Genomic DNA, 27,724 nt, shown 5'->3' on the forward strand with positions numbered 1-27,724 from the left:
GAAGCCCACCAGCTTTACATTTTTCTGGGCACAGTCTTATTGTCTACCAGCAAGTTTTATCCAAGCACAGCACACAATTTGCGGTCCACCACGGTGTATATCCAGAGTGCTTAAACTTACCATGTGTATGCTACAGACCCCTTCATCTGTGTGTATGTGTGTGCAACAGGCACTGGGAACAAGCTGGGTTGGCTGCACATCCTCTGGCCACCTGAAAGCACACACCAGAGACCTGCTGATTCACAACACACATGCTGCATGGATTATTTGTCCATATTTCCAGGACTAACTGATTTGCAACCATATATATACTACTGCAATACAGTGCTTTTAGGATTTCAAGATGTATCCAAAATGGCTTTAAAACTGAACAACACTCAGACTGTAAGAAGGCCTCTCTTTGCAGGGACAGTGAAAGAGCGTTTAGTGGATGCCAAGAAATAATGACTCACTGCCACCTAGAGGCAATTCAGATAGTCCCTTTCCTAGCCTCATGTAAAACCTTTCCTCATTCACTGGCTTAAAATGCAGATAGTCTACACTTAGTTATTATGAGCAGTAGATTAATCTATGAGGAAAAACTTGATGAAACAAAATTGACAATAGAACTATAATTAAACTACATCTACAATGTACTTCAGACAGTAGAAAAATAGAATATATACAACTCTCAACCCCTCATCTTTGTTTCTAATCATTTTAAAAAAAATCAAAATATTTCTAGGTCTCCAGATTTTTTTATTTTTTACCAACTGTTGCTCCACTTAAAATCTTGCTGATTTTCTGAGTGAAATGTTGCATTGAGAAAACAATTTAAACACACAGAGCTATGAAACAGCCCTAGACATTTAGTATTTGTTTCTGTCATTACCATTCAGACTCCATGCAACAAGTATTTCCCATCTATGCCTATGAAATTTCATACAGGCTAAGTTAAATACATCAATGTAAAATAATCACAGCTGAGAGTGTTACTTGCAGAAGACAGTCCCAAAATGCATGTGCATACCACCAATACAAAGCACTTCCAAGTGCTTGATGGCAGCAGTACCTAGTGTCCCTCTGGGGTGAGTCACCCTAGTTGTAGGGGGTGATGCCTCTGCACATCGGGAACCATCTGTAAGCAGAGCTTACTCACACAGTTAAGCTAAACTGCATAGACAGAGGGTAAAAGGAATGGGAGTAAGGATGACAGGATTTCTGGCATGAAGGACATTTATGGTCACAAAATTGAGGCTTTAGGTTTAGGACAGTGTGGCAATGAGGGAGAAGAAATGTTTAGAAACTTGCTTTTAGACCTAGGTGAGGGGGAAAGGGAGTGGATCCTGGTAGTCTCTTACTCTTGGCCTGGGGTACAGAGCTACTAACGCTGCCAAAATCCCCACAGCTTTTGCTGCCACTTCTTGCGGTGCTTGAGCAAACAGGTAGAGCTTGGGATCTCCAGCATTAAAGAGTTGGATCTTATCAAGTTTATTCAATGATGACCAAAGGTAAGGGAGAGAAACTGAGTTATTTCAACAGGAAGGAGTATCTGGATTAAAATCTTCCCCCAGTTCTCTGCCATCTGTTATAAAAAGACCCTATAATAAATGCTGTACTCTTGAAACTATTTGAAAGTTGCATGCATTTGGAAAGAAAAATGTTCAGTCTCTAGATTACGTAGGTTTTAGCTCCTGGGTTTTTTGTTTTGCGTGTATCAAAAGAAAATGATTTGGCAGTATAAGGATAACAGAGCTTGCTGAGAGTTGTGACAGGAGAACGGCCTGACTGAAAGCCGTTCTTTCTACCATCTGTACGCTTCTGTTCCAATTTGTATTGGCTTCTGCAACATTAAGCTCTTTACAGGTGGCACAGGAGGCATTTGGTTGGTAAAATTCCCTGTCTTCATTTATTTTCATAACTTTCACTGATATTATCATTTTGGCTGAAAGTTTCCACCCTGGATGTCTGCAAAGACTGCTGGATTTAAGGGGTGTGTGTGAGTGTGTAGGGGTGCTAAAATCCAGCAATCCTGTTTAAATACAGTTAAACAAACAACTTTTGTAAACACTTTAGAGAGATTGAAAGGGGAGGGGAGAGCACAGCTAAAAAAGTATTAATTAGGTTGTTGCACTAATACATTCTAGTACCACTTAAAATTTGCTAGGGATCTTCAGATTTACTAGAGAGTCACCATTTGTCACCATCTATCTTTTGAAAGACAGGTTCATCCATATTTGGCCAGGTTCTATAGCTACACACAAAAAAATGTCACTTACACATGTCCTGCAGAAATTTTCAAAGAGCTAGTAGCTGAGTTCTCTAAAGAATCTGTCTTGAATGAGAGTGATCCTCATAGCTCCTACAAACCAAAAAGACAAAGGACTGTATTAATGCATCATTCTCATTAGATATACTCCCACCAATGCAGGATTTATCCTAAAACTGTCACAGAGGCTATTCAGAAGATACTGCAAACTGATCAAGAGCAGAATTACTAGGAAGGACATTATGATGTATCTCAACTGCTCCATTCATCCCCAACCTCTTTTTCCTGCTTATAAACTCCCAAGACAGTCAAGAGAGGTTCTCTTCAATATTTTAATCATCAACATGATGTTGGGAATAGGCAAGAAATTGCAGCAATTTTCAGAGATCAAGTTGTTTTTTCCAGGATGCAATTGTTATAGAGGGACAAGTATAAGAGAGCTCAGCATTCTTATAACACAGGAACTGCATCCATTCTACAAATGGCATTATGCTTTTTAATTAGCCACTCTCTTTGCCTCTTTTTAGTGCACATGAAAAAAATGGAAGACGTTGTTGCCCAACTAGGACTTTCTGTCCTAGAGAGGACAAGAAATACAAAGCAGATTGCACATGGAGGAGAAGCGCCTCCATGAAAAGGAGGATGAGCACAAGGCAGGAATGATGGCTGTGACTGAACTGCAGCCATTCTTGAGCACTATCCAACTTTATCGCTGGCTAGAAATATGCAATCTGCATGATAGTCTGATAAAAAATATATTCTCCTCATGAAATCTGTGTTTTTCACAGCATTAAAAATACCTGAGAAATTGACATTTTTCCACTGTGAACTTGAAATGACAGACACCTCACTGCTGTCAGGAGAATATTCAGATTTACTTAGTGCCTTCATGCAGGCTGCTGAGGACTTTCCACCTCTTCTTTCCTTATCAGATACCTAGTATTCATATGTGCCTAAGCCACCAGTGAAACTGGGACCAAGGCCTTGCTCACCTCCTTACCATCTCCAAAAATGAATGGAGAGGAACTGACACCAACTGCACCTCCTGGCAGGTTTTTAGCAACTGAACTGAAAAACTCCTACCAGTTTCACTTTCTGTCTGCAGAAGGCAAGTCATCTGACAATAACTTGCTGGATGAGCAGCTTAGAAACAAAGGAGTGCTCAGGGACCTCTTAAGATATGAGACATAGATGATTAACCAGATAGCTACAGAGAAAAAAGCAACAAGAAAACCATGACATTCAAATACCAAGCAGCTAGGAAAAGTTTTGGATAAATTACCAGCCAGAAAGATGCTCTGAACTGCGAAAATGGACATTACTTCTCACTGTTTGGTTCACACTTTGTTCAGGGGAACAGAGTTTTTCTTCTTTCTTTGAAATGATCACTGTTAGATGGAAGAAATACGATTCCATTATCAGTTTATTCCCCTCTTGGGATGAACTCATAAGCCTCCCTAAAATTGACTGTTTGGGTCAAAAGCATGAGGTTATTATACTCTATCACACAGACAGTACTGGTATCACAAAGAGGAATTTCAATTGCAGGATTATCTGTTTACCAATACATCTTAATACTAGGTATTATCATTGACTTTTCCCCCTGGGGTTTACCATCTACATCAAAGTTAACAGACCTAATTGCGCAGCACCATATTACACACAATTTTAAAGACTCAGCCCAACTGAAACTGATTCACCTGTAGTGTCAGAATAGGTACGTAGCAGACAGTCACTGTCAAAGTTACTCTGCAAAAGTGTTTCTCAGATTCATTGAGTGTTAGGTGCTTTTAGCTCTTTTGCTTTGTTGGCACCCTGAGTTGGCAACTGTTCAATGCCTCTAGAGCTGAGGAGTGAGAACTAACCAAAATTTCTGTTTTAAAGTATTTATACTTTGTCCCTGACTTTGGAGGAACTGAGCTGTTGCCAGCCACTAGAGATAGTTAGCTGTTCTTGGGCTACTGGAAGCACTTAAGGAGGCCGTTTCTCACTCTCCTGCTCCTCAAAGAAACAACAGGACTGGGTGGTGCTAATACCCAGCAGCTCACTGTCTTCAGTAGGAACCAATTTCCCTGCTTTCTCCCTCTGCACCACTACTATGCACGTGCATCAGCCTTGTACCAGACCTGCCATTTGTTAGGCCTTCCCCATAAAAGTTTTCAAAGCATTAATCTAGCAAAAAAAAATTAGCTCCACAAAAGGGGGTTTGCTTTCTGCATGCTTATCTGACTCCCAGAAGTGTCTGGCAGGCATCAAAGCTGGCATGAAGGAAGGATGGAACTGCAGAGCCAAGCGAAAAGAAAGCAGGAGTGAAGCAGAATGGAAAAACTATCTTTCAAATAAGACAATGGTTAAGAGCCTTGCTAGATCCAGACCTTAAATCTATAGGGCCCACATGACCCATTTCCTACAACACTTTTTCCCAATCCAGCAGTAATTGCAATAGTGTCACATTACCTCATCCTTACACATCTGACAAGCAGATACAGTTACTTGGCATGGAAGTTTTTGCTCCTATTTCTGGCATTCACTCCACAGACATGCAAGTATTTCAGAGTAACACTTTCTGTATGACTCAGAGCACTTCAGAGAAGCAGGAAGATAATATATATTCCGTTTATCATCAATATAGATCATGAAATTGGTCTAATTTGTATATCTGCAGAAAAATCAGTCAAGCTAACCTATGTATGATGAAGCTACCATGTCACAGAGAAATTTCCCAATAAGCTTTTACAGAAATGGACAATATTTTGTAATGGTAACTCCAAAAGTTATTCAAATACTTTGCTCTCAGACACCCTAGGAATATGTGAACAGTAACAGAAACATTGAAATACAACTGCTACTCACTGCAAGGTGCTTTTCATCATAGTCAATCAGGTGATTGCTATCAGCCTTTTTCCTGGTTGTTTCAGGTCCAATCTTATTTTCAATATGATTCTCAATATTTCTGTTATTCAGACAAATCTCCCTTGGATTCCTATAATATCCTACTGTGATTTTTTTTACTAAATGAAAAAAAAGAAAAACCAAACAGGATATGAAGCTTCAGGACTGATTTGCAAAGAGAAATTAACTCCCTTCCAGTAGTTGCTCAGGGAAACTATGACAGCAGTATCTGGGTGGTAAAAACTGATGTACAAAATGTAACTAGTCATTAGACGGTAATGTACTATCAGGATTAATGGTCAATTGTTTTTTCTTCAGAGGATTTTCTCCATGACAAGGTACAGGTGTCAAGGTTTCAACAGATCTTGACTTTTTTTGGCAGAAAAAACCAACAACCTGCAGTTTGCTGAATATTTTCCAAGTGTGGTTCCCAGTTGCCATAGAGGTAGTATACATTCTGGAGAAGCTCCAGCTGAACCAAAAAGCAAGCAGTTCTCAGCAGTGCAAAAGTTATTTTGAGGCTGTCACACACTCCAGTAGGATCCAGCAGTGATTTACAAAAACTACTTCCTCAAAGGGTTCACAAATCCTTTCTCTGGAGTTGGTCTGAAGCCTCTGGAATACACAAGTGCTGCAATACGGGCTTACAATAACTTCAGAGATATCTATGTCTAAGATTTGCCATCAACTGCATCACACTAACTGTGGAGCAACATCATATGAAGTCAGAAAGTTAGGCTATCCTGAATCAGTCAAGTGCAGGAAAACTTTGAACGTTCCTGTACATTGCAAAGAGAGCTCACTGAATTATTCTCACAGAACAATTTGTTCAGTCATACTGATGCAGTGGGTGCTCAAGACAGACTGCCAGAAGGCTACTATTTGTGTGAATTCAATACTCAGATTTGATTCATATTAATAATAAAATACTGATCTTGCTGCTTAACTGAAATAGTCAAAATCCAAGCTGTGTTCATTTGCAGCTGGTCAGATATGTTGCAGGATATTTGCATGCTCTCCTGACTGCATGAGCTTACAAGCATATCTAACAGCTTTGAGTAACTGAAAGTAAACTGCAGCTCTTTCCCACAGCGCATGAAACCTCGGAGTTTGCATTCTGTGAATATCTGGGATTGTCAAACTCTCTGGAGAGCAAGGGGAGATGAAAAGAAGTATTTACCCCAGCCCCAATTATAATTGACTCCAAAGGACACATTTTGCACGTGAGCATGCTGGGGATATCTAATCTCTTTCAACACGCACAGGCATAAAGCTATCATCATGGGATATCTAGGAAGAGACAGCAGTTGCTAAAAGGAAAACTAGAATAGAAACAAAAATGCTGGAAAGGCACTGTTCCCTCCTCCCCTCTAAAATAAATTCAAGAGAAACATAAGCTCTCTCATTAACATATTTCAGTGTCGTTTAAGAGATCATCTCAAAAGGCCTATAAAATCTCCTATACAAGCAATACCCTTCCTGTCACTCTGTCAAGTACTTATTAGGATCTGGAATGACGGATCTATTTTTGGTCACTTTTGAGACCTGAGCTGAACTTTATTCTGAATGCCAGTTCTTAAAAAATGGGTTCTTTAGAAAAGAGGTTAGTGGACTGTATTCCTCATCCTGGATACAGTTGTTCCAGCTATGAGCCATGAGCACATCAGCACATAACCTTGGCTGTACAAACAGTAAAAACGTACCTACAGCAAACAGTGATCTTATTAACATTAGGTCTCCTGCTACTCTTGATTAAACCAACCAATATAAATGAACCCAAAAAATAGTATTCTGCAAGCCAGCCAGCCATGTTAAATTGTTTCATCTACCATAATGTCAATGTGTGAAACTTTCAAAATCTATAAGTATTTTCTAATAAATAATGACTACTGTGGATCAGCTCAGCTTTTAGTCATAGGATCCTTTTTGTAGCAGAGGAATTCAACTGACAAATCACAATAGATGAGATTCCTTAAAACATGTAAGCAATTTCAGAATAAGTCTCTTATACTGATGAACATAGTTAATAGCTAAAACTAACACAATAGCTAATAGCTAAAATTATTTTGAATGAGAACAGTCATAAAGCACTTTTGAACATTTCACCCCAATGTTCTAATTATTGCTTTGAAGGCAGATATTCACTTTTATTCTTAAAGAAAAATTTTAAACGTGGTCCTGTTTTCATAGATTCTTATCTTGATATCAATTCATGAATTCCTTGTGAAAACATATTTTTTAGAACACTTACACAAGATTTTGTAGAAACATAACATCAAAATTGCTAGTCAGGACAGAAAAGGAAAGACAATCTCTTGTTCACAAGTGCAGGCCAGAACATTCTATTTTTAAGTAAGATTAAAATATAAGGTTTGCCAATTTGTAAATTTTTTTGCACATCATTCTCCCACCTTTAAATGAGGAATGCTATTTTCAGTTTTACAGAAGACTAAATACAAATATCTTTTTCATCTTTGGCTCTCTAGAATAGAAAAAGCTCATAAAGCCAACGTATTACTGTCATGCATTAGTATTTCTGCTGATCAGGCACCTAACACTAATGTACAAGCTACACATTACATCAGGATTAAAATCTGTAACAAAGAAAATATGGAATAACTCACTTGGGCTCATGGCCATTATCTTTCATTTCTTTGCGCAAAATGCACTCAAGTCAATTATGGTTCCACATAGAAAAAGAATGATATAGAAAGTTATCATCAGTTAAGATCTGAAAATTAAACACTTGATCCTACAACAGAAAGCAAGTGCTCAATCAAAAGTAGTCGATCCATCTAAAATACTAGCATATTTATTGTTAGCTTTAAAATAGCAGTAGTAGTGAAGTCACTTGCTAAATAGGGGTAATTGTAAAAAAAAAAAAAAAAGTAAAAAAAATTGTAAAAAAAAACGTGAAACAATTGATCTTCAAAAATTTTCTGAGAATCCTGCTGATTTTTATTTATTTTTTTTTTATGTCCAGAAATCTAACGTAGTTTGCATTACACAGGAGAAAACTGTATTTTCCACTCCGTTCCATTCATTGGCTTATTTGGGGGTGACATGATTTGTTTGCCCTTGAGGAGTGCCACAAGATGCCTTTGGAACACCACGGGAAATTCTGAGAAGAAGGTGCTTTATAGTACCTAGGGTAGCAAATTATATGGAGAGAAAATATTCAGTGAAACAGGCAGTTCTCTCTACTCAGCTTTTCATACTTGGATGCTGGCAGTAATTGCTGACCAGGGTACTGAGAGTTATTGCAGTCCTGCCTGATGCCTCAGCAGCAATATACTCCTGATAATCCTAATAAAGCACGACAGGTGAAATTTTCTTTCTTGTGGGGAAAGGAGGTGATGTTTATTCTAAATCCAGCCTCTTCAATAACAGGACTTTGAAATGTCTTCACTAATTAGTTCTGGCTGCTTGAGGGATTGTTGCTTCTCTTTTATTTATTTATTTATTGTTAATTAACAATTTTCTGCCCTCATCTAGTTCTGCTATTGTTCCCTACACTTTAAAAGCATAACTGTTACAGAGAAGACTTGGATGCCTTTTGTATTTCTGTTTAGTTTCCTTTCCTCAGAAAAGGACTTTCTCATATTAATGTCAGAAGCATTTAATGTCAGTTTACTAGCTAGTGTTAAGATAATGAAGCAATGAACAACTGCTGAAGGAGGGTTTGGTCAGGAGCTACTTCAGAAATAAGTTGTCCAACACAAAGTGTTTTATAAAAACTACTTCTATTCTTAAAAATGTACATCTTTTATGCTGCTGAAAAAGATATAAAAATAAGAAAATATTCAAGTTTTAGTATTATAAATTTTGGTTCCAACCTGTATTTTGGAGAATTGTACAAAACGCTGAAAACATCCATTAAAAAAAAAAAAGTATTTCCTATTTTGATTTTAAATAGAAAAAGTATCCATTGTCCACTGAATTACATTTTTAGTAAAACATTTTCAACTAGTTCTAGCTAGGCTAACATCAAGGCATAAAATGAATCTGCATGAATCTGCAGAAAAGTTATTTGTACTTTAACTAAAAGAACTGAAGCTTACACTTATTCAAGAACAATGGAAATAAGACTAAAGATGATTGAGCAGCTCACATGGTATACGGCAACTAATAGGGAAGCACGAAGCTGTTTAGAGAGAATATAAGTATTTAGGCCTATTAACACCACGCTTCCCTTAATTAACATTCCACTGACCCTAAAGAAGTAACCATTGGACTTCTCTGGGCATGCGGACCACAGGCTGAAAACTATTTCATTTCTGTAAAGAAAAAGCATAATCACTTTAGAATAGATGTTGAAAAAAAACAATGAGAGATAGCTTTGGAGTACCGGTATAGAATCACTAAGCTTGGGATAGAATACAAAAAGAAATTTCTGAGATTATGAGAAATAAAGAGTAGAAATTGTGTGAATGGGGGAGACTAACGTCCCAAACTTTGATTGAATACAAACACCATCACTAAGAGCCTAAGGATTAGATAGTCTCAAGCTTGCTGTAAGACAGATTTCTTTAATAAATGCCCAGTGAACCAATGAAAATTAATGCTGCTTTGGACACAGGTTTAGCAAGAAGCAAAGTCTTACAGAACAGCTTTTCACAGAAAATAATCTTGGACTGAGTGATCATGAGTTGATTCAGTCTTTATCAAGCTGCAAAACAAACAACAGGTCTGTCTATGACTAATGTTCGGGATTTTTAGAAAGGAACTAAAGAAACCATACAGCATGAGTTCAGGAATGCAAAGCTTTTAAGACACAGAAAGTAAGGAATTACTTTAAATCAAAGGGCAGACACTATTTAGAGTCTGCATTGCAAGGAAGAAAGAAAGCTAATAGAAAAAGCTTATGGACTTCCTTCAATGACTCAGCTCCTTTTGTACACATGCAAATTCTACCAAGAACAAAGAGAAAGCACTATTCCTCAGAAATTACAGGATGCAGAAATCAGGAAAATAGCTGAGATCTCTCTTCAACTAGACCTTACATTTACTATTAAAACAAACAGTAAGAACTCTTTACAACATTTAAAATAAAGAAGCATTGGGAAGAAAAAAGTTGCAGTGCTGCAAATATAGATTAGAAATTAATACTAATCTCTCTGATCCACATATTAAATGTGTGTTTTGCCTCCATTTTCTAAAAAGTTAATGATGGGGACATTAGTGGAGTAAGGAGTAAAAATGAAGGCAGAGAATCAGAAATTATGACACCTGAGAGAGAAATAAATGTTAATATTTTTAATACCTCATAAAGCAAAAATAAGAGGGGCTGGATTATCTTCATGTTAGGATATAGATATATGAAACTGGCAAATGAAATCACAAGTCTAACTGCTACAATTTTTGGAGGCAGTACCTTATCACTGGAGAATAGTAAATGCAGAAGCCATATTCAACAGAAAGGAAACAAACAACAATTTTGGAACCACTATACTTATTAACTGACTTAATCCAAAGCAAATACCTAGAATAACTTTTGAAGTATGAATTAAGGGTAGGGAGAAATGGAAAGTGGTATAAATTATAATGTGGCTTTATCAACAGTAGATCATCTCATATCTCTCTCATCTCCCCTTTCATAAGATATCTGATTTATTAGACAGAAGAACATTATTAATCAGAGACATTTAAATAAGGCACTTGATACAGTATCACCACAGAAAAGGTTTGGTAAAGGTGGGGAATCCAGGTGTTAATACAAGGTTTCTAAAGCAGCTAAGGCTAGAGGGATCAACAGCTAATACTGGCTAGGTAGCTATGATATGAGAAGATGTTACTAGCTGTCTGATAATGAGTGAGTCCTGTTTAGTAAGTTATTTAAAGATCTTAAGGAAAAATACAAATGAAATTAACAGACAGCATTACCATATTAATTTGACTGAAAAAAAAAAAAAAAGAAAAAAAAAGAGAGAGAATGATATAAGGATGGAAAGAGCAGATTCTTTCATTTGGGGTCTTTTCCTGGGTCATTAATTATGGGTGATTACATAGGTTAAAAAGTGCAACAACAAAAAAGTAGATATATTTGTCTATTGGAAGATGACAGTAAATAGTCATTGCTAAAGCTATGAAAGGGCTAACAAATTCACAAATACAGCAGGAAAGACATTTCTTGTGAGAGGAACTGAAAAGCCTAATTAGGAATATTGTGTACCATTCTGGTCAAGTAGTTTCAATGACGATGAGCAGTAACTGCAAAGAAAGATTATTAGAATGATTACACAGAACTAAACTAAGGGGTGTATTTCTCCCTCAGCATCTTATCAAGGTTCCTATTAGCAAAAGATTCTTATTCCATATCCCGTGTGGATCAGATCCTGACTTTGTCCCTTTGGTTCTTCCAAAGCTCGTTCACATTCTGTCTGTAATAGTTTATGTGATCTTGAAAGATTTCCAGTTCTAAGCACAAGTGGGAGTAGTGGAGATCATAGACATGAAGGTTACTTGGTAATCACATACCAGTCATCTGTCTTCCTAAGCTCTAATCAGAAACAGATGCATAAAAGGCCAGCATTTGATGTTCTGATTTTATCACTCTGATCAAACAGTTAGGAAAAGGGTGTACTCCTTCTGAAGTCAATAGGACATAAGCTCAAATTAACTCTGTGCTAAAGGACTCTGATTCATCAGACTTTCTAGTACTTCATTTGTAAGCCAAATTGTGGAACGTATCTGTACTCTGATGTCAGTCTACTTATGATGTCAGCCTACTAGCATTAGAAAAATTGGGATAGCAATCCTGAACTGATTAAATGGCAGTGTAATGAATTTCATATACTGAAAGGCAAAAATGCCAAGGAGTCGGTTTTTCAAGTGCTCCACAACAGAAGTAAAGAAGGCTGATGACAAAATTTATGCTGCAGCCACTTAACTCAAATATGTGATACTGGTGTCAAAAACAAAACTCTTTAGGAATAGCTCGGACGGACAAACCCTTTTGATTCTAAGATCTGTACTAGTAGAAAGCTCAAAGAAAACCAGAACTGATGTATTTCCTGTGGTAACTGGCATTTGAACCCTCTGGGCAGCTGAAAGGTCAAAGTGTACAAAATCTCTGCATGTGTCTTTTTCATCTATTTTCCCCATCTAAAGTATGAATCATTTTTTTCTAGAACTTTGACTTGACGTACTGTTCAACAGGAATGAACAGTGAGGCACATATTCAATATGCAGGCACATATTGAATGCTTTCAATAAATAATACAAAATTGCATGCTGCTAACACACTTCATTACCAGGTAAAAACACAAAAAAGTAAGTCACCAGCACTTTTCAATGGTCTCTGCTCTCTGTCCCATTAGCCAAATGCAGCTACCTTAGTAGCTTTGCTAGTCTATATTTTATTATAGCTGATGTAGAGCTAACAACAAAAGAACCAGAAGCATCTTTTTGCTTTTGTTCTTTCATTGTCCTTAGTTCACTGTCCTCTTCATCAAGTTTGGACAGTGTGGTCAATGTAATAGTCATAGCATGATCAGGAAAATGACAGAATGCTGTTTTTCATCTGCTGTATAATTTTTCTATTATCTAGTACTTTCATAATAATAAAGACATTATATATATGAGAATGTCATAGCTCATGCAAATACAGGAATAAATTTTACCACTAATTTTCTCAGTATGAGATCATCCCAACTACAAGGCTAATCTCTTAGAGGTTTTACGTCAACATATTTTAACTGAGTGCATACCACAGTTACTCCTCTCTACCTTTTGAGTGAGAGAGTTAAAATGAAAGAATCAGTCTCTGCTTATATCCAAATATGAATGAAACCAAACTAGAACAAAAGAAGCACTTCACTAAATTAAATTATTAAGGCCCGTGACCATTTCTCTTGTTAAACACATATGAAAAAATTTCAAAAGGTTTTGCATGTTTCCTATGTTCTTTTTAACCTGTGGTCTATTTAAATCCTTTTATGAAGTCACTAGAAGGACTTGTCTTTATAAGGCTTCCAAAACATCTCTAAGGATAAAGTTGTAGAGCCTACAAAGACAGACTGAGGGGAAGAAAAGTCTCAAGATCTTAAGTGTTTATTTGCCACGTGACTGATTCAGCTCAATATTTCATGAAAACAAAAACAAAATGACTAATAGCACTATCAACTGCTCACAGTGTATTAAGGATATACCTCAGTAACTGCTCCTTTAACTGCTCTGACTGTTCTCCCCTCCTGCATTCAACTAGCAGTATGATTATCTGACAGCTGGTAAACATCTTCCACAAAACAGACAGCTCTGTGGCTGAAGGCAGGTAAAGGAACGAGACAGAACAACATGCAGAAATCTTGTATGGAAAACTTTCCATTCCTGCTGATCTGCCTGTACACTTTAAGAACAGTTTGCCATCATTACAAGCAATCAACATTGTTCTATTCCAAATCGTGCCTGACTACCTTTTTATTATTGTGAGTTCTCCATTTATCTCTGTGGAGCTACAGAACACGTTGGGGTTTTGTGTTATTGTTTACTCCAGTCCTGCAGGCCTTTTTTGGAGAAACCCAGACATTTGCCAATGATAGTTCTACCCAGTGACCAAAAATCCCCAGGACAGCAAACAGTACACTTGCCTGAATTATGGCTGGTCTCTGGAGTATCACGAATAGTGTTTTGATGAACAAAGCCTTCTTAGTCCCCAACCTTGGTTCATATTTTAACAAAATCCATCTGGTAAAAACCCTATAACATAACTAAGCTTTCCAACTGTTGTAAACACTTCATTGTAACAACGTGGGTAACAATTCATTAAACTAATACCACTAGTTAGAGCATATAAGATCAGAGAACCTCATTTTTCTTTTTAAAAACTGAGCAACACTCAACCTCTAAAACACCTGAAGTACAGCAGTCAGATCCAAAATAAGCAGATTGAAACCAAAGTTCTATCAGCTGCTTTATGGCCTTGGAATATCTATATTTCACCTGTGAGTATAAGGCCACTAGTTACATCATGTTTTATAACTCTTATATAAATAAGCATCACAACAATTTAGATTGCAAATGCCTTCCATTATAATCCCTACCTCCTTTTTTTCCTCTTTTGATCAAACCAAAAAACAATGAAGCAAAAAACTCACTATAGTTTACTAGGTTGACATAATCTATATTGAAAAAATAAGAAGAGGAGTGAAAAAACATAAGTAACTTAGGTGCATCCTTCTTAATACAAAGATTCTAATGCTTTGCTCAAAGAGAACACTTTCCTCAGGGATTCTGGAAAAAAAATGGGGAAAAATCACCCCTTAATTTCAGATAGTGAGCTAAAATCACACAGGATACAGGTAGTGAGCTAAAATCACACAGGATACAGGTACGCTGATTAGTTCAAAAGTATGCACCAGGTCACTGAAGGCAGCTTTGTTAGAGGGAAGTAAAACAGCTGTATTGTGTTCCAAGTTGCATTTGCATTTTGGATCATCTTCCTTCAAACAAATTAAAACTGCAGCAAAACCATGGTAGTTACTGCCAACCGTTTACAAATTGCCAACAAACACAGTTCACAACTTGTTACAAAATTTTTTGTAACATTTGAAGCAGAAATGTGGTGTTTCCCAGCTCTTCTACCTTGCTTTTTTGCTAACTCTCATCTTAGGGGACTACTGACTGGTTACAAAAGCTCAATGCTGTTGCAGTCAGTAGTGACAAAGGTGAGAAACTGAGTGAAAAAGGCAAGGTTTTTAGCCTTTCTTTGTTAACCATCATAAAGTTTTCTTTTGACTCCCTTTTTTGTAGTCATACTGATACGTTTGAGAGAAAAAGGACAAGCTTTCAAGCAGACGGTCATTAGGCAAAAGGATTATTTAGGATTTTTAACATTTGAGTGTCAATGCTTGGCCATGTGAGAAATTGTAAAATAGCATAGATTTGGTTCAGAAATAGGCACTGTGCACTGGTAAAGCACTGTGGTAGTGAAGCAAATAAAATTGACAGAAGAAACAACCTGAAGTGACCGAAGAACCCTGACACCTGGAAGAAGCATTAAAAGGCTGATATTTAAAGACGCCAGAAAATACTTCTGTTCTAATATTGGTATGCCCTTGACCCTGGAGGATCAGCAAGTTCAAAATGCATCCAGTGTGATCCCAGGTTTGAGATTTTGACAGTTTAAATACAAATTGGGTAAGAGGGTAATGTGCTCTAGATACAATGCATATTATAAATACAAAGCAAGGCCACAGAACTCCAAAATGCCAAAGTCTGTCTCACCAGCTTCAGCATCCCTGTTTCACAGCAATCATCCTCCATCCAGTCCCAAAGGAAGCCAGGAGATTTATCTTTCTTAGGAGCTATGTTGAATGATCTTTGATAACCAAGTAGCACACAATGTTTAAATTTCTTGAATTAAAAAGGCAAAGAATGCTACAATGCACTGGCAACCCTGCCTGCCTCTCTTGCACAGGGTATCAAACCTTCTCTTCTATTGTTTTCTGGAGGGTAGGTTTTTCCTCACAGTAGGGTGGCTGTCATTTTTTGTTTCACATTCTCTCCAGCCTTTTTTTTTTTTTTTTTTTTTTTTATTGTGTGCTGGTCTCCTTTCTGCATCAGCCTTTGCTGCCAGAGTTAAAAGGTATGTCCTGCTGCTGTAGTTCTAGCGTATGTGCAATCAGATACTAACAGCACTTGGCATTTTGTAGCAAATTAGTCCCTACAACAGTCATATCTCTAAGGCCATGGTCAAAACCTGAGCCAAGCTATCAAGGATCAACTATTTTAAAAGCATACATAAGCCTGGCTAATTTTAGTTGAAACAGGTATGCAAGTACTCATACTAGCTGTTTAACCAGCATGACAGAATTATCTCTGACAGACAGGCAGGTTCAGCAAAGTATGTCCTTCTCCCAGCGCAGCTGACATGTTTACTCATTTGTCCCAGAAAACAAATTAACTCCTTCAGTAGATCATAATACAAAACTGAGCGGATAAAGAGAGATGCACATCTTTCCAACAAAAACACAGTGACCATCTATTTCCTCCACAGTAATATGACTTCCTGCATTCTGACCAGTCATATGCCAAGGTCAGTAATTCAGCACTTCTGGAACAGCGCTGAGAAAAGAAGGCAGTTATTCAGTCTCCATTCCGCCATCCTGATTCACCATTCGTATTCTTTCATTTTTGTGAGGACCTTTTTGCAGAGAGGGAGGCTATAAATGCTCCATGAGAGGTAGAATCCAGCCCTCCAGCATCTAGCTCTATTCAAACCTATTATTTACTGTATTCACACTATGTTATTTCAGCTGGAAAATCAAGCAAATACAAAACAAATATTATTCAATAAATTATCAATTGAATAACGTGTTTAAATACTATCCAGACATACATAAAATGATTTACACATGGAAGGAGAGGAAGGAGAAGAGGAGGGAGAAGAAATGGATCTGAGATAGACAAAGCTTGAAGCTGTTCCTTGCAAGTCTGCTGATCCTGAAAAACCTGACCTGAGATTTCAGCAGAAGAGCAAAAGGAAAGGTCTTCAAACTGCAACAACTACATATCAGCAACGACTCGCTTCAACATCAATTCCTAAAAGCACCATGAAGCTCCAGTCATCATTTCACCATTTCCTGTACAGAAGAAGAGAGAAAGGTGTTAGGACTGTGTGACTGAGGTGCAGTCCTTCAGCTGGCTGAGCAGGGACTCTGCACAGAGACAGGACCACAGAGCAGCAAGGGCAGCTCTCTTCAGCAGCTGTGGTGGTGTCACCTGTATGTGAAACCACAACCAGAGCCTAACACAGGATCACCGGCCTCTTAGAGGCCTTGATGAAGGTTATCAGAGATCAGCTGTACAGAAAGCTCTGTTAAGTGTCTCAGAGCAGTGTTTACTGCTTCTGTGGTTTCAGACAAATGAATTTGCTGCTTCCAAGTGTAGCTGCACTGATCAACGGACTTAAACATTTATGTGCTGAACTAATCTGGCCATCAGTCCTCCTGGCTTTTCACTAACACAGCCCATTCTGCGACGGTTCAGTAGAAGTCACCAATTCTCTGTTCACTATTTTTTCCAGAAAAAAATATTTTTAATACTGAAAGTATCAGGCAAGATCCTTTCCTATAAAAGAAAGCAAAATCCAAAATGCTGATAAAACTACTTTTTCTTTTCCGGCTAAGGCAGTCAGAAGATGTTAGCACCAGCACAGTTCTTCTGTTTGAATCTTTCTGATTCTATGATGGGTAGCTTGGCAATGCTTGCATATTCGTTTACATGCTTCTCCCTCCACAATGCGTGGCTCTTGTAGGCTGTTCTTTATGATGTTAACATTAGCAAAAGCCTTTTCATGTCAAAGCCTCATTTCCCTCAGGACAGGCTATAGTTTAAATCCTCTGACCCTCTAATTTAGTTTTCATTATACTGACACTGATAAGTCGCAGTCAGATGAATTCCTCCATTCCTTTTCTTTTTTTTTCTTTTTTTTTTTTTGTCAGAACATCATTTATAAGTACAATCAAATAATTTTCAGGGCTGAATCAATGCCTAAACTAGATGCATTTTCCTCCAGAGATCTGGAAAAAAAAATAGTTATTTACAGTTCAGCTCTCCGATGAGCTGTTTTAAAGAATGACTTCCTATTTTAGTGTTGACTTGAACAAGAGATTAAGACAGCTTCATTGTTTAGACAACAGGTTTTGTTTGTTTGTTTTTTCCAAAACAAATTTGGACCACTAATTTGTTCTGCAATTGGAAAAAATCAACGTACCATGCAGGACTCAGCTTGAGAGTCACTTATTTTAATTCAGTTTTATTAAGCAAAAATGAAATATCAATTTTTTCTTAGACTGCATTTTGTAACTTGTAAGCAAGCAAATGAACACATTTATATATATATATATATTCTACTAGATTACCTCGTTCTAATAGCACATTCATTCACATCAATACCAGTTTTGCTTGATTTTTTAAACATTGTTTTGTTCATATTTGTTCCCAGGGTGTCTTTGTAGAAGACAAAGCATATAAAATCTCAGCCTTTTGGAAGTCAATGGGATTTTTGCCATTAATATTTATTTTGATCTTTGTTTAAAAAAAAAAAAAAAAAGAGAGAGAAAAAGAGAGAGAGAGGAGAGAGATGGAGGATTTAATTCTTACCTGTACCCCATATACTAAGGCTACAACTAAGAACAACTCCCACACATTGGTCATTTATCATAAGATTGTTGGAAAATTGAGGTTGTTTTATAGGTTCCCTGCCATAGTGTCTGGAGGACTAATCCAGTTGCTCTCTTGTTCTTTGGCTAAATTGAACATTAAATTATTCTTGTTCTAAAACTCATGTAATTTCTTCTTCTTTAGCCATCAGGCTGCACATAAGCATTGACCAGCTAAAGGATCTGGCTTTTGCTTAACATCACTATTTCAATCACGCTGATCAAGACTCATGCATACAAACTTTTTCTGCTTTTTTGATTTGTTTAAGAACCAAACTTGCAATGGTTTATTATGTTTGGTAAGCTAATGTAGGATAACACTAACTTCCTCAGATGTTAATAGATAAGCTTGTTGCTCCAATGAAAAATAAAGTAAAATTCTCAAATACTAATACAGAATAGAATCTACCAGTAACTTTTGCGAATTCTTGATGGAAACCTGCTGAACGTCTGAACAAAAGCTTGCTAAAGTGTTTTGGTTATATAAAACTCTATCAAAGAGCAATAATGCTGAGTAAGATGAAAAGGTACAGCAAAAGGGATAAATAGGGCTCACTTCTGGTGAAAGTAACTGTTGATATGACCAAGAAAGAGAGACCAAGTCCCCAGTGAGAACCAAAGAGCTTATCTGGCTAGCTGGAAAGAGCCTGATTGGGTGGGTGAGGAAGAGGAAGTATTCTGTGGTTGAAGGAGAAAATTGTATGAGGGAAACAGGTGTTGTGGACTGAAAAAGCTACAGCTTTGTCTAGTAATATATACCGTACAAACATTTAAAGATTTTTTTTTTAAATCCTCTACATTTCCCATTAAGCTAGCAGAGGTGCATCCTCAGTTCAAGCTCCAGGAAAAGGAGCTTTCAGACACACTTTTGCATCCAAGATTTTTCTTCTTGTATGGATCATCCACAGAAGAGATAACAGGTGTTTTCAAAATTGGATTGCTTATCAGAAGAGCACTCAGACAGACTTCACATCATTTTGGAATGTATTTACTTGCAGACCTTGTAAATATGTATCAGTCTGAAAATGCTATTTTTGTTTGGCCAAATTCACTTAGGTTACATGCACATGGTTACATAGATATTAAGCTTTATACTAGTCTCCAGATTTCTGGAATCAAATTTTACTTTTTTTTTGCTCCCACTGGAAAGATTCCAAAGTAAATACCCATTCTTTCTGCAATGCTTACTCAAAACATGATGAACATTGCTTTGCAAACTATCCCATTGGAACCCTGTAGGCCATTTGGCATTCAGGTAGCTCAGTATGGATAGCCATTATTGCAATCTAAATTAAAAATTATCTGGCACTGGCATTTTGCTACAAATTTCCCACTTCAGCTTGATCATAGAATAATAGAATTATTTAAACTGGAAGAGACATCTGGAGGTCATGTAATTCAATGTATACAAACACATACTCAAAGAAGGGCCAACTCCAAAGGCAGGTAAGGTCACTCAGGACCTTGTCCTGGTGAATGCTGAATATCTCCAAGGATGGACAGAACACCATCGCTCTGGACAACCTGTTTCAGCATTTGACTACCTCCATTTCTTTATATCTAATCAGAGCTTCCTGTGCTGAAACTTCTGTTCTTTGGCTCTCAACCTTTCACTACAGACCTCTAAGAAGAGTCTGCATCTCTCCACTCTAAGCCTCCTTCAAGGAGTTGAAGACAGAAAGTAGATCCTATGCTTTGCCTATCCTTCTCCAGGTTAAAAAAAAAAAAAAAAGGGCAGTTTTGTGGTAAAAAAAAAATCATTGAACAATAAAAAGAAAGCAAATATCCATAATTCTTACCACATGGCTTACTGCAAACAGGAGATGGTTTGGAATCAGCTTACTATTTAGGAAACACTTACTAAAATGTGGAAAAAAAAAATCTTTCATTTGTATGGTCCCAGCAGTATATTGGGCCTCTCTTAGCCTGAAGCAAACAGTGCAATTTACCTTAGCTGATTTCAACTTCCTTGATTTTGAAAGGAATGTATGCTGCTGGTTGTGAAGACCACTGGGGGTGGCCACCTTGCATTAAAGGTTTTCTCTTAAATGCTTAAAGATGTTCATCTTCTTGTCTAATGAGAAAGACTGAATCAGCCAATCAAAAAAAAAAAAACAACAGCAAATTAGAATATACACTGAAAGACTTTTGTTTGTTTGTTTTAACTGAAGCCAAGATTTATAATTCATTATTCTTTTCCATTTATTTTCTTGCATCTGCACGGAATTACATGCCTTAACAAAAGCGATCTATGTGGTTTAATGTTTAAGATCTTGCTTCATTAGATGATATATTATTACCTTACTTTTGTAAATAAGATTACAAAAGGCCATGCAAGAAAAAGAAATTCTGAAAACTTCATGTATTCAGTGACTGAATATTAACTTCCTTCCTTCACAGCAAATTAAGGGTTCTATCACATACTTTTGAAATTAGAATTATTACTCTTAGATAGGATAATGTTTATAATATAATGCTTCAAACCCTAGATAATCACAGCAAAGCACTGATAACTATATTTTTGGATCGTAAATATAACTCATCTTCAAGGATAGTAAAGAAGAAGAAAAGAATCAAAAGGGTAATTCATCCACTGGTACACATGAAGTCCCAAATATCTTATTTCATATTTTTATTTCAGTGAACATAATTTCATTGTCCTGAGTTAACCACTTTCTCTGAAACAATAGCGACTTTCAGAGAAAAAATATTTACTAAAAGGTTGAATTTCAAAAAAAAAGCTGGGTAGGGCTGTTGGAAAAAACAATGTTATGTATGTAGAGACAGGTAATACATGCTTGGAAAGTCTTGTAATAAAGAAATCCTCTTAGTTTTAAGACACCTCTGGAATTCATTATGCCTGATCCTATCTGAATAGGATCAGTAAAGAATAAAATCCTATATAAATAATGTTACTAAATATTGATACCACTACAACAGAACACAGTGAAATTTAACCCACATATATAAGTAGTTTGGTGAATTGACTTTTTTTAAAAGAACAGCTAAAGAGCGAATTGGAGTTTATGGTAACCTGGAATATGTAAACAAGGACAGAAGAAAAATATACCTAGGGAAAAAAACACAACACACAATAAGAAAAGGCATTTTGCTTTGCTTTAACCAATGTGCTTCATATTAGTTTTCTTGTGGTTGTCATGTCCTTCAACCCAGCAAACGTGAGTCAAGTGAAATAGCCTATGTTATTTAGCAGAAATGCTTCTTTTCATATCACAGAAATAACTCCTGAAGGAGAACAAAAATGGTCCGAATGAAGGAAAAAAAGACAGCAGTTTGCTTATACACTTTTCATCTGCCAGTAACGCGTACAGTGATGTCACTCTGAGTTTATTAAAGTTAAATTCGTTTTATTGACCAGACCGAAGGGAAGTGCTTAACACTGATGTTTTGCTATCCTGTCATATAAAGATCTTTTTTCTCAATCCCCAAGAAACATTATGAGGACCCAAGCTATGGACCTGAATGTATAATTTTGATATTACATGCAACTTGCAAGCCATTTTGCAGAAACTTAGATTCTATGTAAAGGAAATCCCTATCCCACTCCAACTTCTACCTTTTCTACCATCAGATGGAGGACATGTATCACCACATGGGCTGTGGCTTTCTGAAGACATGGACAAAGTATAGTTGTTAAAGAAAACACAATTTTACAACTTTTAATTACAAAGTGATGCAATAATGTCACCATATCTAGCAAGCTTTTGGCCAAGGAGGAGGCCATATAGTTTCTCCTGACTCTTTAACTTGGGAGATACCTGCTGTATATCTTTCTGCCCACAATGTAAGACAGTCTTATTAATATATGAAAAACTGGATGAAATATTAGAGCTGTGTTTTTTTGTTGTGTTTTTTTTGTTTGTTTTTTTAATTGGGAGAAAACTTCCTGAGGCAGTCTGAGATGCCAGTTCTTGAGGGGAGGTAGGACAGAGATGGTGAGGGGGTTTGGTACTCCAAGCAGTCTGACCGAAATATCAGGTTAAAACAGTACAATGGTCTGAGATTTCACTTCCCCTCCTGAACCCGAGTTCCTCCAATGGGACCTACAGCACATAGGACTACAACAAAGAGCCAAAGAGACAATTATTAGTTTGTTAGATTTATCCCACTGAATGGTCTCTCAAACTTCACAAGGAATCCAAGCAAGATACCGCATTAACATTCCTTATTAGACAAAATAACGAATCACCCACCCCTCCCGTAAGCTCAGTGCAGCACACTAGAATAAGACTAGTTCCAGCCTGGTGCCTGTTTTTATATTCATATCACAAGTTGTACCAAACATTGTTCTGAAGAAAATTTTTTAAGAACCACATCACAAGGCTGTTTTTTATACCCTATCTACAAAGCTATTTTTTTTTCCAGACTTATTTAACTACATTAACAGATTAGATTCTTCTTGGTTACACTACTTATTCATTTAGTTTTCAAAGTGCAACACTTATCGTATTAGTGTACTTTTGCAGCTTACCTTTGCATTTTGCTACAAACAAAAATAATTTTCGTAAGCAACCCAAGCATTCTAACAGTAAAAAATGTTTCTGCTTTTGACCTACAAAGAGAATCACTACTTAACCCCTGAACAGGGGATAGCTTCTGTATCTCAACAAGCATAATTATGTTAATTATTACAACACTAAAATTCCCAATATGATAAAGATAATTGAAGACACCTAAGGATAGGTTTTATCAAGTAAGCTACATTCAGAATGTTATCTAGCTACCGTACGACAATATATCCATTTCATTCCATTTGTTTTCTATTACACAGAACAGAAAAAGGTTAAATATTAGGCAAAATAAAATACCCCATCTTTCTTAAAGCTTTTCCCTTGTAGAAGTGAAAATTTCCTCAACACAACTAAGATGTAATTCAAAATTTAAGTTTTCCTTAATAGCAAAGAAAGTTTAAGACAACCTCTTCTCCAAGGTGAGCATTCACATTCCCAGACCAGTCTCCCATCAGATGTGTCAAAGAAATCATTTGAGAAGTTAACCCTGTGAGCTGGACCAGTGACGTGATCTGAGGTTGAAACAGGCAGGTTGACAGGTTTGTTTTCTTCACCTCTATCATTTCCATGATCGGCTTGAAATATGAATTTAGAAATACTTGTATCAACAGAAGACAAAATGCAGCATGAAATCAAGAACAAAAGCTAGTGGGGTTCACATACTCTCTTCTCTGCCAGAGTACGTGTAATGCTCAGTCACACTTTAGGTGCATTTAAGTCTTTGATCAGCAGGCTCACACTGTCAAAGGACAAAGGGTTTTCTCCTGTGAACCACTGCCTTCTAAGCTCACGTAGGCACTGCAGAGTTGTGCTGTCAACAATGTTCAGGCTGAACATAGTTAAATGCTATTAATACCATTTAGGCTTCTTCCACAATTTCAAAACATAGGTTTTACAAAGACTTGAAATAAAAAAAAAATAAAAAATAAAAATAAAAAACACACAAGCAAAGCTAATCTGCAAGCCAAAGACACATGAAATATTTTGACTCTAGGACTGTATCTGCACCTAGGCACAATATAATGACTCCATATGTGAAAATGCCAAAACTGGAGAAAAAGAAGCTACGTTAATATACTGCAACGGACAAAGTTTGAAATTAAGCACTCTAGTAGTTTAACTTCATAATTCAACAACTAACTTTTTCATTAGGGAAATAAAAGAAACCTCTAGCAAAGAGAAAGGATGCAATCCGCCTTCAATTGTAAAGACTTTTCTCTGCAACATGAATTTGTGCCACAGCATTTAATTTCTACATAGATAAAAAAGGAAGAAGTTATAGAGCAATCTAGAAAGAGAATATAAATTCGGTATTAAAGACTGAAAATGAAATCTCTGCACACTGACCCAGTGGAATTGCTGTATTTTATCTGGTTTTCACTGAATATCAGAGAAAACTAAAAAAGCCCTTTAAAAAAATGGGGGACAATTAAAGAAGGGAAATATAGCTTGGATTACTGCAGGCTACTGATTACCATCTGGCAAGTCAGAGAGAGCATATTTTAATGTTTAAATCAGATTACTTATAAGTTTAACTTTGGATTTCAGTGGCACAGAGGGAACTGTAACTTGATTAATGGAAGAAACACCTTCTGCGCTCAGCCAATTTCCATTCTTTAAAAGTTCAATATGTAAACAAACCATTGTTCTGGCTTTTGCTGAGAAATAAAGTGATCCAGCCATTAGAACTTAGACTGTATTCTAAAACTTCTGATTAAGGGTGTACATTAATTCACATTCCATTCCCTCATACATCAGTAGCAGTAGTGGCCTTTTGTAAAAGTTCTTGTAGGTTTGCACTGGAAGCTCTATCACCCGATGCTTTTTAAAAACAGCCTGAACAAAGCTCCAGAGAGGAGCATGAATAAGAGGAAATTAATTCCCGTTCAGAAAGGAATAGACAAGATTACCCAAAAAGGACAGTTTCTCCCTGTCTGGTCTTGATTCAATAAAACTCATCCCCATCAGATCAAGATATTCAAATAGATGCCTGAATTAAATTCCGTTCAACAGATTAACATGGAAGGCGTATGAATACAGTAAATCAGCATCACTATGCACAGGTCTCAATGGCTTTGTAGAACTGCAGCACAATTTTGCTCTTTGAAACTAACTTGTATAAAAGATAGGCTATTCTGAAAAACCTTAAGTGGTTTTTATTCTTTATCCTTTTAGACAGAAAATGTATTATTTTAAATAGTACCCAGTGACTCTGAGGTGGGTTGTAGGGAGCTGGGAGAAGGCAGCTTAGAAAATGTGACAAATAATAATAAATGTATTTTAAATGTCAGTGAAAATAAAACCCACCTTAAAGCTGCAACAAAAAGTTCTGCAGCTCATCTGCTTACTGGAAACTTCTGATGATTTTATAAGGAATGGCAAGATCTTTGCAATCACTCAATACAGAAACACTACTGTTAAAACCCTCAGAAACAATGCCTTAGTTCTCTGGACAATCTTAAAGAGTTCACAAGTTATTGTGCACCTCATTTACTGTGAGCATACACAAACAGACGTTACCATTAAACCTGTTTCCCAGAGTAGATGAGTGCACAAACACAGCTGGAGAGATTAATTTGCACACACAAATTTAAAATCCATTTTCCTTTCGTCTTCATGCACATAACTTTGAAACTCACTTTTTGCAAACTGCCATGCCAATAAAACTTAATCACACAATTGTCCATGGAAAGTGAACACAAAAGGAACACCGAAAAATACAATGTAATTTAGAAATGTGAAAAGTCATCCAGCTCTGCTGCTTACCAAAAACTTTAATGATCCATGATCTCTCAGAATTCATGTCCTTACAGGAAAATTTGGATTTTTTCAACAAGTTACTCATTGTTCCTAAAAATGGAGCTGTATTACGTACATTATAAAATGTTTACATTAATGTAGCTAGTTTTTTTGTCCATCAGGTTTAATACTCTTAACACCATTTTTCTAATGCACAGGCAGTTTATTTTTTTTCCCCTACAGTTTTCATCAGCAGTTTATATTCCTCAAGCACCTTTTAAACTTGATACCACACTACTCTTCAGAAAATCTATATCATTCTTTGGGTCATTGCAACTGATACGCATACATACTGTATATAGCCAGCAGTAAATTTCTGCATCTAAGGCTTTTCTCAGGGAATCTGTATATTTCTCAGCAGGCATATTTAGGACCCAATTTTTTCATATTCAAGACTATAGGCCCCAGAGTATAGTATATGCAATTTTATACCTATTTTGTATGTAGAAATATGAAATCGAGATTTATGGATATATGCAGGGAGTTTCACTCTAGCTATTCGTGAATATAATGCTCACGCATCCAGAAACGAATATGCAAAACCTGTCTCCCTTGATGCTGATGGCAGAATTCCTATCGACTCCCACAAGGCCTAGTTTTCACCTGCCATTACTGAGCAGTAGACTATGTTTCTGTCAGTTCAAATTACCAAAACACTGAGGAAGCATCTAATTCTTAAACAACTTATTAACTGCAAGGAGCCCATTGCATCTTTCTGATTGCAAGTTTGAAAAGTTCTCTTTTTATAGCCCTGTTAAGTGTCTCTGGAGCATAAGTGTATTTGCAGCTCAGCATTCTTTTGGCTCCCAGTAAATAAAAACGTACCTGTTAGCTGCTCATGTATACTCAGGGTAATGGGAAGAAATAGACAACTTCTAATATGTCCCAAAGAGCAAGTAGTTACCTGGACTGTCTTCCCAGTACTAATTTTATATGGGTGTTATTCCACTAGTAGTAGAGAAGCAACTAATGATAAATGTTTGCATAAGTCACCTTAGATTTGCGCCATATTATTCCTGTTCAGAAGTACTCTGCTTCTTTAGTCATCAAGTAAGCAGCTACACCAATAAAATGAAACCTGGTATCATGCAAAGAAAAGTTTGAAGCAGAGTCAAATACAAGCCATAGTTCTGACTCTGTTCATTCCTTTCTGTACTGTAATGAGTGACACTGAGCTCAGACCATTGAGTTCAGCTCCTTGTTACTTTTCTACACTTTGGGGACATTCAAGAGGTATGACCTTCTTTCTAACACCAAATAACAACATTGCCTTTGAGGTTAATGTAGAACCATGTTTTCCTGTCCCTGTTATATGAGTTCCTCTGTACACCCTTAGTTTCATCTTTGATGCCTCTAGTTTTGTATTCTTTATAGTGTCAGACCTTGCTCCAAAAGGACAGTTAACAAATCAAGTTTAAACGACAACATACCTCATTCACAGTCAGGCATTTTGTATTATACTATTATCAAGTTCTTCAAATTCACTTTCTTTACCTTGCAAGTGTACTCCTCTTCACTGATCCTTGACCCACAATACTCTTGAATAGAAAACAATTTTTCTTCCACTTCTGCAAATATTCCTGAAAGAGGGTAAACATTTGAAGAGCATTACTGAACATTCACCTAATCTAATTAATTCATCAGACCTGTGTGGATTAATCTGATTCAGTGCTGTATCATTTCTTTTTAAGAATGGGAAACTCATTCCTACACTAATGATGTACTACAAACATAAGCTAGAAACGAATCACTACAGCATGCACCAGGGAAAGAGTAATGCCTTTATTTGGTCTTATTTAGATCTATGTACTGAGACTAAAAACATCCAAGTACACATTATGCACCTCTCTCTGAACTTCCATTAATTAACACCAAACCTAATAATAATAATAACTATCTTTATTTGTTATGCTATGGGATGAGAAGGAGTTGCTTTGAAATATATGAATGGAGATAGAACAGAAGAGAAATGCACAGCTGAGAGAGAGATAAATGAAAAAGAACAATACAGAAACTGTCACAATACTATATTTTCCATTCTATTGTCATTGAATATGACAAACAATGACACTATTCAGTCATCACATAAA

General features: G+C 36.7%; 1 protein-coding gene across 5 annotated transcripts in view; it reads right to left on the reverse strand.

Moving 5' to 3' along the window:
* Positions 1–27,724, reverse strand: part of LOC310898915 (uncharacterized protein) — a 186,563-nt gene that overhangs the window by 148,218 nt on the left and 10,621 nt on the right. The window contains exons 2-4 of one of the 5 annotated variants that reach the window (XR_014583849.1): positions 27,129–27,214; positions 20,253–20,390; positions 15,022–16,722 (exon numbers count right to left, since the gene is read on the reverse strand). Coding sequence is in view for 1 of the 5 variants with exons in the window: in XM_083834638.1 (XP_083690764.1) it covers positions 27,129–27,214 (86 nt within the window). In the remaining 4 variants the exon portion in view is untranslated. Of the gene's footprint in view, positions 1–15,021; positions 16,723–16,754; positions 17,662–20,252; positions 20,391–20,549; positions 22,383–27,128; positions 27,215–27,724 lie in introns of those variants that run through there. The other 4 variants (XR_014583850.1, XR_014583848.1, XR_014583851.1 and 1 more) reach the window with 4 other exon arrangements.

Source organism: Anser anser, assembly GCF_964211835.1.
Source record: "Anser anser genome assembly, chromosome: 4".
In the NCBI taxonomy this organism is placed as follows: domain Eukaryota; kingdom Metazoa; phylum Chordata; class Aves; order Anseriformes; family Anatidae; genus Anser; species Anser anser.